At 37.6% G+C, this 19,053-nt stretch overlaps 2 protein-coding genes across 3 annotated transcripts in view; one reads left to right on the top strand and one right to left on the bottom strand.

Moving 5' to 3' along the window:
- Positions 1 to 339, bottom strand: part of MARCHF5 (membrane associated ring-CH-type finger 5) — a 54,531-nt gene extending 54,192 nt beyond the window's left edge. Inside the window, exon 1 of the mRNA XM_036923165.2 lies at positions 15 to 339. Within this exon, the coding sequence (XP_036779060.1) occupies positions 15 to 49 (35 nt within the window). The 5' untranslated portion in view covers positions 50 to 339. The remainder of the gene's footprint in view (positions 1 to 14) is intronic.
- Positions 340 to 478: 139 nt separating this feature from the next.
- CPEB3 (cytoplasmic polyadenylation element binding protein 3) overlaps positions 479 to 19,053 on the top strand; it is a 191,512-nt gene continuing 172,937 nt past the window's right edge. Inside the window, exons 1-2 of one of the 2 annotated variants that reach the window (XM_057506086.1) lie at positions 494 to 611; positions 1,165 to 1,250. The gene's annotated coding sequence lies outside the window, so the exon portion shown is untranslated. Of the gene's footprint in view, positions 612 to 1,164; positions 1,251 to 19,053 lie in introns of both variants that reach the window. The other variant, XM_057506085.1, reaches the window with a different exon arrangement.

Here is a 19,053-nt window from a genome sequence, read left to right as displayed (position 1 = left end):
CGAGCAGCTCGTACCTGTCCAGCATCTGCTGTAGAGCTTGATCCGGCATCTTCAGCGGAGCCGGCGCACTAGGCTCTCCCCGGTGGACCCGGTCAGGGCCGGGCCCAGGGACAATAGCACTGAGAACCGGCGGAGTAGGCCTCAGTCCAGCGGCAGCCGCGAACCCGCCACCCAACCTCCCGGGGCGACTCCGTGAGCCCTGCGGCGGCAGCGCGCGGCCTGTGGGCGTCCGGAGGAGGCGGTGGGGAGCGAAGAGGAGGAGCCTGGGTCGGGGAGGCGGCGATCACGGCCCAGGTTCCTGCCTGTCGGCCCGACGTTCCGGTCCATGGACCGTGGGCGCCGAGCCGCTACCGGCGAAGGAGCACCTCTGTGAGGTAAGAGTCACCGCCTCCGTGCGTGCTGGTGTCATGACGCAGGGCGGCCCAGAGCAGCCTGGGAGATGTAGTCCTAGGACCTTCTCCGCTGCCTGCTGCACAGCCGGACCACTGCCGCCGCGCCTGCCGCCGCCCGGCCGGCGCCCTCCCGTTTCCTTCCTCCAGGGGGAAAAATGTCCTTCGGGCAGCTTTCCAGGAAGCAGCAGAATGTGCCGCTCCACTGTCAGTAACAACAAGGTCAGCCCTCCCTGCCTGTTTTCTTTTTTTTTTTTTGGCTCAGCTCTTGTTCTCAGGTGGGACCGGGCCAGGTGAGGGGAGGGGGCTGAAGGGCCATTTCTTGTCATGGTCCCCAGCTCCACGGCGTCGGGGCGGGCCGTGGCGGGTGTCGGGTGGCTGAAGGGGTTCTGAAGCTCCCGGCGTTGGGGCCAGCCTGTACCTCATCCGAGCCCATTTTGGGGAGTTACACAATTCACGTAGGGGGTCGGATGCCCTATTGCGGGAGGTTATAACTGAGGGGACGGTGGGTAGCGGCTGCCTTGACCAGACGGCTCCCACCCCAGCCTCTCAGTGTGTGTTTTGGCGGCGGGGGGAATAGGTTATGCTCTCCCTCTCTGTGAACCTTCTAAAATGTGCCTGGGCTTTCAAGGGCTCGCCGACAGTCTCCAAACGGAACATGTTCGTGAATAAACAGCTCTTGCTTACTCAGCTGTGGGTTGTCAGGGATGTTTGTTTCTCTCTCTGCTGCTGGTCACTGTTAACCATTTCTAGTCGCCTTGACACCTCCAAGCAGGGACAGCTTTGGCGGGAGGAAAGTGCTGCTGGCTAAAACGAATGCGTCGTTTGGACGACCTGTGGCGTTCTCCAGTGCTGTGATTGGTAGGACGTCTGGTAGTTTTCCCTTGATTATGCCTAATTTCTGCTGCAAGATATTTGATTTTCTTTAAATTAAAATGTGTTTTTAACCCTCAATTTTAATGTAGAGTTTTGCAATCAGCTCTCAATTCTGTTTAAAGTTTGCTTCCTGAATGTATTTGGACTAGAGTGTACATTGCCAGAAAGCAAAACAAAAATAACATGTGACCAGAAGTTTATTTGGCCTCCAATTTATGAAAGATGTTTTTGTGAAAGGCTTTGGGAATTTACACGACTAACTGTAATTAATGCTCCACCTATTCTCAGGAAATGAGAAACTGGTCCTCACTAAGGAAGGGGAATAAGTATTTAATCAAGGTATTTGATATTTTAAAGTCCTGTTTATCGCTGCTCCTACTGGGTACGCCTGCCCTTATTGTGTATGTATCTCTTAAGCAACTGTCAGCCACCAGGAGATGGATATATACATCTTGCTGAAAAAATAGAATCTGATCATAGTATATTGATTAAATAGACTAGTGCAACTCCATTTAGTTTTATGATTTACACTAAAAGGAGTTCTCATCTTATCTTAGAATTTCTGTTTGAACCCAAAGTTGAAAAGTAATGTGATCCAGTTCTGTTGATAGCAAAGCTGTGTGCAGACAAACCTTACTATTATATATGAAAAAAAATTTATGTTAATATTTTCATGAGAATCTGTTTCCTGGCTGTGTCAAAAACCCTTTGAAATAGAAAAAAAAATTGTTATTCATCTTAAGAGTGATTAGCACCTGACCTAGTAATTCCACTCCTTGTTATTTACCCAAGAGGAAAAAAAAATATATATATATATATCTACACAAAGACTTGTAGGTAAGTGTTCATAGCAGCAGTCTTCCTATTAGCCAAAAAGTGGAAACAACCAAATATCCATCAACTGATGAATGGCTAAACCAAATGTGATATATCCATAGCAGTAGAATATTAGATGATAACAAGATATGAAGTTCTGATGTACGTAACAACATGGATGAATCTTGAAAACATGCTAAACGAAGGGGCCAGTCACAAATACCACATATTGTTGATTTCAATTATTTTAAATGTTAAGAATAAACTCAGAGACAGAAAGTAGATTAGTGGTTGCTTAGCACTGGGGGGATTGAAGAGAAATCGAAAGATACTGCTAATGGGTAGGAGGTTTCTTTCTGCAGAGATGAAAATGTTCTACAATTAGAGGGGTGATGGTTACACAGCTTTGTGAATTGTATCTCAGTTAAAATATAAGATAAAACAAAATTAGATCCTGGTGATGGTGGCACAGCTCTGTAAATATACTAAAGAAAATTGAATTGTACACTTAATGAGTGAATTTTATGGTATGTAAATTACATGTTGATAAAGCTGTTAAAAAAGTTATTAGTTCCATGTAAAATGTTCATAAGGACGTCTACAGAGAAACAGATAACTGTAACTCATTATTATCAAACTTTAATTTTTTATATTTTTTAGTTAGTATGGGCGTAAATCATGATTGATAAAGCATGAAATAAATTAAGTCCTTGCATTTGAAATGGTGACACACATAGCCTGAATCTCCATTTTGTCTGTCCATATTGTTTTCTCTAGCTCTTGCATTTTCAAATAAGACTCAGAATAATTGGAATCATAATTTGCTCTCTGATTTTGAAAGAAAAAGTCACAATTACTTAGATCTTAGTCTGACTAAAGGGAAAAAAGAATTTGAAATGCACTCCTGCATTTTACATAGGATTAAAGGTTTATGGTAAATGATATTCAACCAAGAGAGTAAAAACATGACTAAAGCCCAAACAATATTTTCCTCAGTAATATATTTTGAAGTAGAAGTTAATATACTGAAAATATTTAAAACCTCTCCCAACTTTAGAGGATAAAACAAGGGTTGACAAGGTAGAGTTATCCTAAAGAGTTATGGAGTATATTAATAATTTTGTAATGGATTTAGAAATACCCGAGTATGGAACTGCTCTAAATATGTCAGGAAAATTAAAATAGTACATTACTTTAATGTTCTTCCATCACAGTTGTTTTGAACTGTCTGCCAAAAGGGCCCTGGAGATAATCCATAGAGAAATAGTATAAAATATCCAGGTGGCCTCCAAGGAGAATTGTCAGTTGCCAAATTTGGTGATAAACTGCAGGCTGAGTCAACATTGCAGACCACAGGAAGTTCTTCATTAATTCATTCAGTGGATATTTCAGAGGACTTATGTTATACCTTGGTACTTCAGTAGCAAAAACTGTAGCTACCTTTTAAGAATATACAAAGTACCTAACAATGCTTGTATTTTTAAAAATAAGACAAGGAAATTACATATGAAATACTACATAATGATACATGGTAGCATTTGATGAAGTGCTGAATGAATGGCATATAAATACAAAGTGATAGAGAAGTTTAGAGGAGACTGTTATGGACTGGTATGTTAAAGAGAGCTTTGTGTAACAAGGGAAATTCAGTCTCTACTTTGTAGCAATAGGAGGAATTAAGTAGGTGAAGAGGTGGAGAAGGACCTTGGGTTTGAGTAAGGATGAAAAGATGTAGAGAGATCTACACTGGAACTGTAGGTCTCTGTTGAGTAAGAGTGTAAAATATGGTTGGCTGGTTAAGGAGGGAATAGTTAAAAGGCCTTGAATTGATTAATTCTTTCAACAAATGTTTATTGAACAGTCACTATTTATGTGACAGACACTAAGCTAGGTACTGGGGGATACAATAATGAACAAAAACAAGCACAGTCCCTACCTTTGTGGAGTCCACAGTTTATAGTGGGAAAGAGATATCATACAAACACATTTTTTTAAATTGCAAATGTGGTACATAGTGTTATGAGAGGTTATTACTAGGGATTTGAATTAGGGAGTTTAGGAAACTTTCTCTTAGGAAGTGTTCATTATACTGAGGCCTGAAGAAGAGCAGAAGTTAACTAGATGAAGGAAGAGCATCGCAGGCCAAAGAACAGCATGTGCAGATGTGTTCTTGAAGGAAAAGTGCTGTGATGAATAGGAAACTGAAAGAGGGGATTTTGGGCAAGGTGAGACCAAAAAGGTCAATCAAGTGACAGGCTATGAAGAGCTTTGTAGGCCAATTTAAGAAACTTTCCCCTTATCCTAGAATTCTGCTGGGAAGGGGGAATTGCTGCATAAGAAATCAACTTCATTCTGTAGGCAATGGAAGGTAACTTGTAGTGGTTACTGCTGTGAGTCAGAGAATTGCCCTGGAATTTCTGGTCCAGGTGACTTGTAGTTGTTCCCAGTTAGCCATTTAAAAAAAAAAATCAAGTTTCCTCAGTGATTGTTAGGCCAATGGTACCCCTGTAGAGATCCTGCAGTGTTGAAAGCTTCAACTCACCCTTTGGCTTGAGTTTTAGTGTTGCTCAGCAGCTTTGGGTAGGTTATTGCATATCTTTAAGCCAAAGTTTCCTCATCTCCAAGGGGAGAGTTCTTGAACCTACCTCATTGTATTTCTGGGAGGATTACATAAGAAAATTCATTTAAATTTTTTGATAAAATGCTAGGCGTGTGTTTAAGAGCTCCACTGATGTCAGCTCTTAATTATTACTAAAAGTTCTTGAGTAAAGGTGAAGGAGTGATTTAAGGGGATTAATCTTGCAGTGGTATGCAGAGTGAATTGGAAATGAAGACTAGTTAGGACTGGGCTAGATCTCAGTAACTGTGCCATGATCTGTACTGTTATTGTGCTTTAACATGGCTTTAAGTTCTTGAAGATCATTACACAGGCTAAGTAGTTCTCCAGTAGATAATGTCCTTGGGCCTCTCTAAAGGACTTTTATGGGTAGACTTTGGTCCCCAGAATACATTTTACTGGTTTAACATTTTCAGGGTTACTTTGAATTCACTTTTTCTTAATTATGGCCTGAGGCTTCACTGGTCTTATAGAGGACAATCTAAAAACCTGTCTATTTTCATTTGCTACTCTGAGACTAGAATCCTAACAGTTTATAATCACTATAATGGAGTAGATATTTACAAAGGGTAAATAATTTTACAAAAATCATTACCTACTAATTTGCTTTCTCCTTCTAATAAATATGGTGGAAGACCCATTATTTTTCATTATCTTTTATTTTTCTCTCTGTGAGTTATGTGTCCCTGGGATATACAATGTTGTATTAAGGGTAGGCAGAAATCATAGGATAACTTGTCACATATCCCATCTCTTATCTTGTTCCTGGAGTATTGGTTTTATGAGAAAGTGTATATATAAGGAATTATTTTCCTTTTCGAACAAATATGGATGTCATAGAACAGCAGTCTTCAAAGTGTGGCCTGGCAGACCTCTAGGGCTCCCTGAAAACTTTTCCAGGGCTATGTGAGGGCAAGACTATTTTCTTAATACTAGTAAAACATTATTTGCATTTTTCACTGCATTAGCATTTATACTGATGGCACAAGCAACAGTAGATGAAACTGCTTGTACCTTAGTACCAGTAAAGGCATTGGCACCAAACTATACTAATGGTTATATATTTTTCATCACTACACACATGCAGGAAAAACAACAACAACAACAAAATTTCCCTGAAGAATGTCCTTGATTAAGCAGTAAAAAATACCCATTTTATTAAATCTTGACCCTTGGACACACATTTTTAATATGCTGCATGATGAGATGAGAAATGTTCACACTTCTGCTGCAGCTAAAGTATGAGAGTTGTTTCAGAGAAAAATTTACATGATTCAGATGCAAGCTGAACTAGCTGCTCATGGCATGCTGTTTTTACCCGAAAGACTGACAATCAAAATTTTAAACTTCTGTGCTGCAAAGGATACTCTTAAGAAAATAAAAAGATATCCCGCAGAATGGCAGAAAATTTTTGGAAATAATATATCTGAAAAGGGGCTTGTATCTAAAATATATAAAGATTTATTACAACTCAATGATAGAAAGGCAGATGACCCAACAAAAAAAAATGGACAAAGGATCTGAATAGACATTTCTCCAAAGATATGCAGATAGCCAGTAAGCACATGAAGAGATGCTCATCAACATTAAACATCAGGGAAATGCAGATTTTAAAAAAAGACAAATATTGGTGAGAATGTGAAGGAACTGGAGCTCTAGTACACTGCTGTTGGGAAGGTAAATGGTGCAACTGCTTTGGAAAACAGCCTGGAAGTTCCTTAAAAGGTTAAACACAAAGTTTCCGTATTTCCCTGCAATTCTACCACTAGGTGTATACCAAAGAGACATGAAAACATATGTCTACATAAAAGCTTGTACATGAATGTTCATAATAGCATTATTCATAGTAGACAAAAAGTAGAGCAACCCAAATGTCCATCAACTGGTGAATGGGTAGATGAAATGTGATAAGTCCATGCAATAGAATACTATTCAACAATAAAAAGGAATGAAATACTGATACATGCGACAACACAGATGAACACTGAAAACTGTGCTAAGTGAAGTAAATCCAAAAGAGCACATATCCTATATGAAATGTTCAGAATAGGTAAGCCTGCAGAGACAGAAAGAAGATTAGTGGTTTCTTAGGACTGAGGGAGATAGAGTTTTGGGGACTGACAACTCAGGGGTTTCTTTTTGAGTTGGTGAAAGTATTCTAAAATTGATTGTAGTAATGATTGTACAGCTCTGAATATACTAAAAGTCACTGAATTTACATTTTGGGTGAATTGAATGGTGTGTGAATTGTTTCTCCATAAAGATGTTACTTAAAATAACACCAGATAAAACCTTAAAATCCATTATTACTAGACTGTTTCAATAACTTACAGCATGGCCATATAACATAATATTTATAGCTGAGCTATTAAAACAAATGCAATATTTCTGTACAGGCCATAATGAAAAGTTGACAAAGATATAGTAGCCATCAGTTAGAATTTTTTTGTTTCACAGAAACCAGCTCTAGGTATATCAATCCCTTTAGGGGACATGTGTTAATGTCTGGAGACATTGTTTGTTGTTACACTACATGATATTGCTGGCATCTGGTGGGTAGAGATCAGGGATGCTGCTGAAACGTACTACAATACACAGAGTAGCCCCTTACAACAAAGAATCATGTAGCCCAAAATGTCAACAGTCCTGAGGTTGAGAAACTCTGAGCTTACTTAATCAAAAGAAAATTCATTGGAAGGTATGGGATATGGGTGAGCTCACAGGATTGAAGGTAAGGCAGGAGAACCAGCCTGGGAACAGTAAAGTAGCAGCTGCCCCAGAGAATTTTGGTAGCAGGAACATTCCATGCTCTTATAGGAGTTCAGCACTAGAATGAATAAGCTCCAGCTGTTTTTATTCTGCTCACAGTTCAAAATTTAAGGAGAGGACATCATGAAATTTCCTTTCCACTTTGCTAAGGGAGGGCAATATACCTTGAGTGAATGAAGGCAATTCATCAAATGGAAGTACATTCATTAGCAGATACTCATTTATCACATATACTTATGTTCCAGGTACTCTTTAGGTACTGGGTATAGAGTAGAGCAAAAGAAACAAAAATACTTTTGTGGAGCTTATATTCTTATGATGCTAAATCAGGGCAAATCTTTAAGTAATAAAGAAGGTAAAATAGTTGGCAAATACAAAACCAACAAATATTGCCTACATGTTAAGTGAGAAAAGCAGGGAGTAGATAGTATTATTCTATGTACTTTAAAAAAAATAATGTGTATCTAAGGATATTTCTACAAGGATACATAGGAAATTATTTAGAAAAATATTACCTCTGGATGGTGAGATTGAATATGGGGAGAAGAGCCTACTTTTCATTTTATTCCCATATGATGTTTTCATTTTTCACCACAAGCAGGTATATAGTTATAATTTTTTGAAAATTAAATTTAGAAAAAAAATCCTTGGCAAAAGTGAAGGATGATTAAAAGCTTTTTAAAAAGTCACAATATTGTGGTGTTTTGCTTATTATGGAAAAAGCAGAAAGGACATCTGACTGTAAAGTGTGGCCTATAATCATTTAACAAATATTTGTTGAACATCTAGCTGCCTTAGATCCTATTTATACTCCATCCTTACGTGGAGTATAAATAAATAAAATATCAAGCAGCAGCCAGGTGTGAGGCACTTTCTGGGAGGAGACTGTCATTTGAGAAAGATCTGACACCTGCCCTCAGTGGGTGCTTGTTGGTATTTACTTATTGAACTGAGTATGTGGCAAGTTCTGGGCCTTTGTACACATTATTTCAAATCTAACAACAACCCTATCAGATAGTTGTCTATGTTTCCCATTTCATAGGTGAGAACATTGAAAATTGGAAAGATGAAGTCATAGCAAATAAGTGGCACAGCTGACATTTGAGTCCAAATATATCTGACTTCATCTGAAAACAGTGTATGCTTGTGCGAATCATTAAATGAATAAAAAACAAAATGGTTTATTACAAGAATAATCACAGACTATCCATGATTAATTTTTGAAGAATTTTACAGATAGGAGCTCAGAAAAGGGGAAGAAAGTTGCTGTATATTGAAGTAGTCTAGGCAGGCTTCTTAGTGGTAGAATGGTTTGAATTGTGTCTTAAAGTAGGAGTATATGGATATGTAAAGAGAAAGAGTATCAGCCTTTTACTGAATACCTGCTTGAGGCTAGAAACATTTTACCAAATCCCCATAGCCCCATTTGAGAGGTGAGGAAAACAGAGGCCACCCCTTACCCCCAGTGCCTGCCAGGGATAGGCAATTAATGGGCATTAATTTTTTGATGCTCTGATAGGTACAAAATGAAATTTCATTGTTATAGTCAACTGTTTACCTCTATAGCTTCTGAGTTTTAAGTCTTGGGTAAGATGAATTAATGATAGAGAAAGTGTACACAATAAATTACTAAACCAAGAAACACTCTTTTGGCAGAATAAATATTCAGCATAAGTAGTTTTCCTCTACTTAGGGATTTTTAGGCCTTTATGGGGTTATTATATCTAATTTGAGACCCTACAGATGAAATCCCAACTTGGTCAGTCTGAGGAAGATCACCCATTAAATCTTTACTCAGCATAATTTCTTGAGCTCCAATTACTTACTCTAGAAAAACCCCTCTCTGACCCCTTAATCCAGGTCCCACACATTATATGGTTTCATAACATGTGGTACTATTTCATAACATTTTTATCACAACTCACAACTGCCATGAAATTATTTACCATGGAATTGACTGATTCTTCTCACTCACTAGAAATTGATGTTTATAAGAGATTGTGGGAGGGATTACATCTTCTTGCTCAATGTTATTTTCCTTATGCCCTGGACAAGTACACAGTGACTGAGGAATTAATGCAAGTCATGCAATTGAGCATCCCCTTAGCCACCATAATAACTTGGATGAAAGTGGACACAGGAGACATTTTAAGTTTGAAGAGATAAAGGTGGGGACCAGAATTGACTGCAGTAACAGAAAAGCGTAAATAGAGAAGTCTTATCACAGAAGGAGCCATAGTACTTGATAAAGGAGGAGTCAAAAATCACTGAGGTTTATTTATCAACTGCATATAGGTATACAGTTGAAATGGCAATTGAGGTCATTTTTTCAGCAGTATTTAAAAAAAATATGCCCCTAAATATTTGACCATGAAGTCTGTGTTGATTTTTAATAAAAATGCTGTATGCCCATGATAAAATACTATACTACATGGTAAGACATAGTATTTTAACAAAAATGCGAATTGGCATGTTAATTAGTATATTTGGTATACTAAAAATTCCTAGAGTATTTTAACAAAAAACACTGTGTACCCTTGGTAGGATACTATGTACAGTGTTAAACATAAAACAATAAAAATGACTATATGAGAATACCTGAGTATCCATCGGAGGTGGATACTATATTGCTCCAACCCAAATCCTCTCTTCATGGCTAATTTACTCATCCCTCATCTTTTGGGAATTTTAGCTCCTAATGGCTGGAAACTTTTTTTTTTCTTTGCTGGACATTGCCTTAGAATGCAGGGAACTGCCTCAATTTAGATTATGCCCTCAGGAGTCCACAGCCAGTGACTGGCTGATTTAAGATACAAAGACCCAGCTTCCTTGCCTCATTTGAGGACAATATGAGGGACCATCCCAGCTCCGGAGCTCATCACAGGATCAGTGGAGTATTCAGCCACAACCACTTTGGGGGTCACTTTCTCACCCTGAGTCTTCCTGCCTCATCCTTGCAGGTATATCTGCTAGTTGTGTCCTGCCCCACTAAGTCATTTGCATGTCAAACTTGGTCTCAGAATCTATCTCCAAGGAGCCTAATCTATGACACTATCAATCTTCTACTGTCTAAAGGTTGCCATCATTGGAACCTCTGTGTGTATATGTCTGGGTTTGTTTTTCCCAAACATATTAAAGTCTTAACAAATTACAAAAAAAATTCCCAAGTTAAACGTACAGCTTGATGAATTTTTGAAAACTCAGCAATATTTTTATCAAAGAAGGACAAGAAAATGAGTTTGGATAGTGTGAGAACCACCTACATTTGCAACTTCCTCATGGAAAAAACTAGGAGAGGGAGTGTTGCCAAGGGAAGTTAGAAGTTTCTCAGATATTAAAAGAGCAAAAAGTTATCTTTTGATTGACTACATTGCTCTGAAATGAGAGGAACATCCTAAGTGTACTTTATAATACATTTAGATAAAAGGGAGAAAATAATGAGTATCAAAAAGCAGAAGGGAAACAGTCATTTCACTAGGAAGAGGAAAAGAAGATCTTCCCTAAAGTTAAATATCTATAAATCCAGTTTCAAACTATTGCTAAAAATTTGAGTAACCAAGATCTTTCTATGAATCAAACTTAATACTATTTATAGCTCAACCTAACTCTTTACTACTGTAAGATAAATTCTAGCCGAAATAAGCAGGCAAAGAGAGGCAACAAAGGGCCAGGTAATTTATTTAAATACCCCCGGGTGAGGTTCCGTGGCCTTCTTGCCAGAGGCCAGAGAAGTCACACAGGGTTAGGGAGGTGGGGCGCTTATAAGGGATTAGGAGGGGGAGGAGTGGGCAAACTATCTTAGGGGGGTGTTGAGAGGTATGATTGGCTAAAGGTGACATAACAGTCAACTAGAAACTTTTTTCCTTCCAAGAGGGAGGAGGCTGACATCCGGGTCTTAGTTGGCACATCAGGATGGAATTCAGGGAGAGCTGTCCCCTTTCCATATAAGGCACGGACTTTGGGGTCTGGTCTGTTCTCCCCCTATGGCATCTCTCTGTTCTGTTTGCATGTCCTTGTTTTTCCTTTCTCCAGCCTAACAACTACTATTCTTGATTTTAAATAATTTCTGAAGAAATTTAAAGTTTCAAGAAACCTTCCATCATTTTGTTCATCTATGATAAACATAGCTTTCACTGCAGGTGTTCAGTTCACTTTCTGTTCACTTCTTTCCATTTTTACCACCACCATCTTCATCTTTTCCTACCTGGGTGATACAATAGCTGGCCTCCTCATCAACTCTATTTCCACTCTTACCTCAACCCTAGTCTGTTCTACACACAAAACCACAGTGGTCTTTTAATTTTTTTATTGAAGTCTTGTTGATATAAAATATAATACTAGTTTCCGGTGTACAACATAGTGACTCAACAGTTATATACATTATGAAATGCTCACCATGATAAGTGTAGTTACCTTCTGGCACCGTACAAAGATATTAAAATATTTTTTACTATATTCCCTATGCGGAAATTTTCATCCCCATGACTTATTTATTTTATAGTGGGAGTTTTTTCTTCTTTATGCCCTTCATCTATTTTGTCCATCCTCCCACCGTCCCTTCCCCTGGCAACCACCAATTTGTTCTCACAGTGGTCTTCTTAAAGTATAAATCAGATCATGTCACCGCCCTGCTTAAACTCTCCAGGGGATTCCCATCAGACTTACAAAAAAAATTCCAAGTTCTTAACTTAAGTCTAAACAGCCCTATATGATCTGGCTCCTGCCCACCTTTCAGACCCTATCTTGTACCACTTTCTTCCTTGTTTACTTGCTCTCTAGCTACAGTAGATTAGATGTTCCTCTAAAGCACGGGTTAGAAAAGTAAGGCAGGGGCCAAATTTTGCCAGAGGCCTTTTTTTATATTGCCAAGGAACTGAGAAAGCTTTTTACATTTTAAAAAGATTGTAAAACAACTACATCAAGAACAAAACAAGCATATGCACCAAGAAACTTTATGTGACTTACAAAGCCTCAAATATTCACTATATACCAAAGTTTGACAACCTCTGCTTTAAAGGCTTATTCCTCCTGTTTTAGGATCTTCATCTTAACTGTTCCCTTTGCATCCTTCATCACTGGTCTTCACATGGATGTGTCCTTTTAATTGAGGTGTCATTTCATCACGGCCTTTAGTGACCATCTAATCTAAATACCATACCAGATTCTCTCAGTTACATATCCCCCTTGTGTTCTTTATAGCACTTACTTGGTATTAATTTATTTATATATTTTTCAACAACCAGCTTCCTTACCCCCCATGTAGGAAGATCTTTCCTTGTTTACTACTTTTGAGTAGTAACTCATTTATTTAGATGGAAGAGAGGAATAGTGAATGTTGTGAGCCTACTGCTTAGTAGGTACTCAGTAAATGTGCTGAAGAGTGATTAGCAGATTATTTCTACATATGAAGTTTAGGGCTTGTGTTTTCTTTTTTGTCCTTTCTGGGAGAACCTACAGTGCAAACTCCAAAAAACTCCTTTGGAAAGGAGAGGCAAAACAATACCTCTCCCTTGAGGGAACAGATCACTTCTCTTTTCCTCCTCTCACTCTCCCTGGGAGAGACCATTGCCAAAAGTGTGGGGTGTTTCAAAGGGATGTCTCAAAGAATTCTTATTAAAAAACACAAAAACCAAAAGATACAAGACGTTTCTTCCTTTTATCTTTTTCTTTTGAGAGAGGAATTTTTCAGAATAGAAAGACTAATTGAGGTCTCATTCTCTAAGAGACTGAGGGCTTTTGGGTGAAAAGTTTAAGTGGAGGCCTGTGCTTGGGAAATAGATTTAACACTACGAGGAGTCAGGCTTGAGCTAAGAAGCAAAGCGGAGAACACTGAGTAAGGCTTGTTCTAGGTGATTAGGTACAGGGGAAAAACATAAAGGCCCAATACCACAGGTCCTCTGTTTTTTGGAGTTTAATTATTTTGGATTGTCAAACCACATGTTTTGACTTTTGGTTTAGGAAAAATATGGTCACTAAAGAAAGAAGCAACGGGAGGCAGAAGCCTGATTGTGAAGGATATGTGAACACTGGTATGAATCCTCTGGGTTGTACCTGGGTGTGGAAGGAGGTAAGGGAAAGTAAGCTTTAGAGCTTATGTTTTGGAGTCAAAATGTACCTGAGATTATTCATCAACTAGTTATGTCATCTTGGGCAAATTATTTAGCATTTCTAAGTCCTGGTTTACTTATCTGAAAAATGAGAATGATAGCTTCTCTTAGGGTTATTATGAGGATTAACTGATAAGGCATGTAAAATGCTTATCTAGATGTATACATAGACTAACTTATCAGGTAGTATAAACATCATCATCATTGTCATCACCAGATGATGAAATTCAGCCCACAGATTTTGAAACTAACAAAACAATAAATTCTGTATCTTGTAGCAGTTTAAGGATATGTCCCACTGTATTCTGCTTCCATAAGTAAGGAACACAGGAAATGGAAAGAGCTAGGATTAAAAAATGTCTAGATAGCAAGATCATTGTTGCTAGAAGAAGCATGGGCTTAATACAACTCGTTTGATTTCCAATATTAAGTGGGAAGGAGACAAGGAAATCTGTACTTGAGTGTAAACACATCTTCATGTCAGTATTAGCTTTGGATTTCATACATTGACTCTTACTGCTTTACAGTTTATTAAAAATGCCCTCATATGCACTAATATAATACTGACTATTTAGGTAGGGTAACTGTTACTATTATCTCTATTTTATTCTAGAAGAAACGAAGACTGAGAAATTGAGAACAGGTTTTTAGAGTCATGTTGCTGGGGTTGAATCCTGGCCCCTTCACTTCCTAACAGCATAACCTCTGGTACTTGAACTTCCCAAAGTTTCAATATCTTCATCTGTTAAATGGGGATAAGGAAGGTACATATCTCTTAGGGTTGTGTGAAATTTTCATCATGTAAACAAAGTACATGGCTTGGCAAGTAGTATGTGCTCAATATATATTACTTATTGTTATCTCCCAGGGCAAGGCAGCTAATAAGTGGTAATACTAGTATCTAAATTTAGATAATTGGATTTCACATCCCATGTCCTTCCCACCCACCACCTCCCATAATATAAGTAATATTGATTCCCTGCCACTTTGATGATATATGATCCATTAACATTAGGACAAATGGCCTAATCTGATTTTCCAAAAGTGGTAGATGATACATCTAAAGTATCACTCTGGTAACAGTTGGCACATTTATTTGTTTCTCAGCTTCCTCAGTAAGAGAACAGCTATAGCTTCAGGTCAGAGCTATGCCAAGAAGCTCTGGATTTTGGTTCAGCTGTTTGAAGCAAAGTTCTGAGGATACCAGTCTGTCACATGAGAAGACAGATAGCCTACATAAAACTGAACCAATGAAAAATATTGGGGACTTAGAAAAGCATGCTAACTAGTGAGTTGGAAGACTTGAATTCTACTCTTGGATCCATCACTTATCATCAACTGTAACTTGCAACATCTTGGAGCCTGGGTTTCCACATCATCAATTTTTAATTTGTTTAGCTTTATTGAGGTATAATTGACACCCATACCTTTAAAGTGTGGATCCTAGTAGTCATGTGTGGTGCTGTCACTTTTTCCTACAGCCCCTTTGTGGAAATTAAGAAAAGATGCTGCTTTTTCCAGGCAGATGTAGCTCTGTGTACCTAAGGCTCATGGGCTTAGTGAGCAGAGCATGTACTAGATTTCAGTCTCTGCTAGCCTCCTTGGCCAGCCTTCTGGTGCATTGCACAATCTGCAAAAGTGAAGAAAATGAGGTCCCTGTCCATGCTCTCTGTGCACTGTACAGGGCTGTTAACATCAAGAGAGAATAAAGATGAAGGTGTTTGACAAAATCTAGTCTTCTCTGTGAATGAAAAGCATTGATATTATACAAACACTACTCAGTTTCAAATACTAGGATCCAAGGGCTGCCTGGGTAGACACCCTGACCATTGCCCTTCCTTTTGTTATGATGATCCTTGTGATTCATTAATTTGTAAAGCACCTATTAATTACTACTGTTAAAGCAGAGATTATGGCAAATAAAGGTTTTCTTCATCACTTTAAGGACTGGACCAGCCTTGCTCTCTAGATCCCTGAAGACTTAAATCAGTTCTTTTGATGATTCATCCTTTTGAAGACAATCATGCTGTTTTTAGAACACCCTGGAGTGAGACTGGGTCTTGCTCATGGGTGGAATTTGGAATCCTTTGGTTAGAGCTTATCTCTGGTTTTCAAGTAAAGGTCATTATATAAAGGCTTTCTGTCAATGGGAGAAAGAAAAGCTGCTGAACTGGAGTTTGCCCTCTTTTTTTCACACCTTTGAAGCCCAAAGTGTCTCCTGGGCTATATGGATCAGGTAGGACAAGAGGACCTGCTTATATGAGGTACTAGTAGAAAGGCAGCTTTGGAGTCAGACAAACCCGAAATAAGGTCCTAGTTCTGACACTTACTAGTGTTGTGACCTTGGGCAGGGATATTACCTTACTAAATTTCCATTTTGTCCTCTGGAATTAGGGACACTAACAGTATTTACCTCATAGGTTTATTACATGGATTAAATGAACTAATAGGTGGAAAGCATTTAGCATTGTACACAATATATGTTCCATAAATATGTTAGTTCTTATTAATAATCTCTCTGTAAGGTACTCTACCAGACTTTGAGGAAGAGCAAAACCATCAGTTGCAGTGCTTTCTCCCAAGAAGGTTAGAGGTCTAACTGGGGAGTTAACATGATTATACCAGAAAAAGGTAAATAGAAAATCAAAGCAATAAATGTGTGATATAGATAGATTCTATTGTTAGGAACTGGTGTTTGAAGTAAACTCTGAAGAAAGGTGAGATTTGGAAAAGTAAAGAGGATGAGGAGGGCATTCCATATGGGATCGATGACATCAGCAAGGTTCAGGACCATGAATAGACCAATTTGCCTGGAGAAGTGGGGATAAATGCTCTCAGGGAACATAGGTTGGGATTAGAAGGGAAGATCCCTAAATACTAGGCTAAGTGACCCTGATCCTGTAGATAATGATGAGTGACACGATGAAACTTGCAGTTGACACAGTGAAACAGACAGTTGGAAGGCTCTTGGGGAAATAAATGCTCAAAGCCGTAGCTAAAACTGTGGAGATGGAAAGTTGAAACTGTGGAAGCTGGTGATACTTCTCTCCAGCTCCTTGAGAGATGCCTGTTGATCCCAATTTAGTGAGGGCAACTTTTGAACAGCATTACAAGTGAAATGGTGGAATTGTTGGGAGATTTGAAGAACAACTTAAACATTAATTGGGTAGGGTTTGCTTCTGTGAAGTCTCCTGAAAGAACTTGTGGCCTTTGAGAATAGTTTTTAAAAATGAGAATGAGTTACCATAATGAGAATAGGAAAATAAGCTACAGTTGACTAAACTGAGGTAGGCTGTATCAAAAACACAGTTTGTAAAGGACAGGATATTGTAGTGAGGGACTCAATTTGCCATTGGAGAATCTAAAAAATAGTGTGGGGTGCTTTTTTTGATAGTACAAATTTAGTTCCTCTATAAATTCACAAAGTTTTGATGCATAGAACTTCTTACATAAAAATGTGTGGCCTACTGAGCATTATTCAGACCCAAGATAAACACAGAATCATGTAACATATATGAATATGAAGGTTTTTATTTTAAAAAATTGAGATATAATTGATAGATAACATTTTATTAGTTTTAGGTATATAACAATTATTCGACATTTGTGTGTATTGCAAAATGATCACAAGTCTAGTTAATACCCATCACCACACATAGTTAACACATTTTTTTCTTATATGAACTTCTCTTAGCAATTTTCAAATATACGATACAGTATTACTACCTATAGTCACTATGGATTATATGCATGCATTAATTCTATGACTTACTTATTTTATAACTGGAAGTTTGTTACCTATTGCCCATCTTCATGGATATTAGGTTTTAAAATAAAATTAATTACAATTTAAGTTCTAGAAACATAGGGAACATAGATGAAGGCTGTTCATCTTTTTCTAATAGAATACACACATGAACAGATTTATATATCATAATTTAAAATGGAATATCCAGCTAATAAAGATAAGCTATAAGTATATAATCTTATCTTCACTATTATCATATGATGGTATGATGAAGAATGACAAAGTATTAAATATATTGGGATGCTGAAAGGAACTTAATTTTGATATATCAAAGAGTAAAGACTTTTTCTACATTAAGTTATTATCAGGACAGTAGCTATATTATTCTTTGTTGTATACACTATTCATAATTATTTTCATATTAGTTTATTTCTCAAAGTATAAATTGCTGCAACAGTTCTTAAAGAATTTGTTAATATGTTTCAAAAGCCTTAATGTTATACCTTACAACCAAGTAATTTCTTCTTTACAAATATGACGTAAGGAAACAGTCTGTTTGGAAAATAGTGAAAACTTGGATGCAATTTAAATGTCCTGCAACAGGAGAAAGGGTGAATTAATTACACCAAATTTTAATAGGAATATCTTCATTAAACATTACATGTAGTGTTATTAAACATAGTGTTTTTGAAATACCCTTAATGACGAGAATTTCTCTTCATCTAATGTTAAAGGCGTTCTCTGAGCCTTTATAAATTGAGGCACAAGCTTGTACCTTGTTCTTTGATTTGTAAACAGTTTTTTTAATAAAAACAAACTTTTATCCAACAAGCTTTTATCTCTGTGTTTTAGGCACAGTGCCTGGGTTACAAAGATGAATATAGTCCTGATCCTGGAGCTGTTCTAGGAAAGAGATGTGTAAACAGATAGTTGCACTGAAGTATGAAGAATATTGTAATAGAGATATGTGTGTGTTATAGACATATAAAGGAAGAAATAGGCAATTCTGCTCATATGGTCGGGGAAAGTTACAAAGAGGTGACTTTTTTTTTTTTTTGTAGATAATTATTTTTTATTGAAGGGTAGTTGACACACAGTATTACATTACATTAGTTTCAGGTGTCCAACATAGTGATTCAACATTTATTTACATGACAATTCTAGGTACCAGCTATCACCATACCAAGCTGTTACAATATCTTGACTATATTCATTACATCCCGGTTAATTATTATTTTACCATTGGAAGTGTATACTTTTTTTTTTTTTTTGTGAGGGCATCTCTCATATTTATTGATCAAATGGTTGTTAACAACAATAAAATTCTGTATAGGGGACTCAATGCTCAATGCACAATCATTAATCCACCCCAAGCCTAATTTTTGTCAGTCTCCAATCTTCTGAGGCATAACAAACAAGTTCTTACATGGAGAACAAATTCTTACATAGTGAATAAGTTCTTACATGGTGAACAGTACAAGGGCAGCCATCACAGAAACCTTCGGTTTTGCTCATGCATTATGAACTATAAACAGTCAGTTCAAATATGAATACTCATTTGATTTTTATACTTGATTTATATATGGATACCACATTTCTCTCTTTATTATTATTATTTTTAATAGAATGCTGAAGTGGTAGGTAGATACAAGATAAAGGTAGAAACCATAGTTTAGTGTTGTAAGAGAGCAAATGTAGATGATCAGGTGTGTGCCTGTAGACTATGTGTTA

The sequence above is a fragment of the Manis pentadactyla genome, chromosome 8 (assembly GCF_030020395.1).
Source record: "Manis pentadactyla isolate mManPen7 chromosome 8, mManPen7.hap1, whole genome shotgun sequence".
NCBI classification, from domain to species: Eukaryota; Metazoa; Chordata; class Mammalia; order Pholidota; family Manidae; genus Manis; species Manis pentadactyla.
Note: the sequence above shows the minus strand (reverse complement) of the source record. Positions and strands in the feature narration are given on the sequence as shown.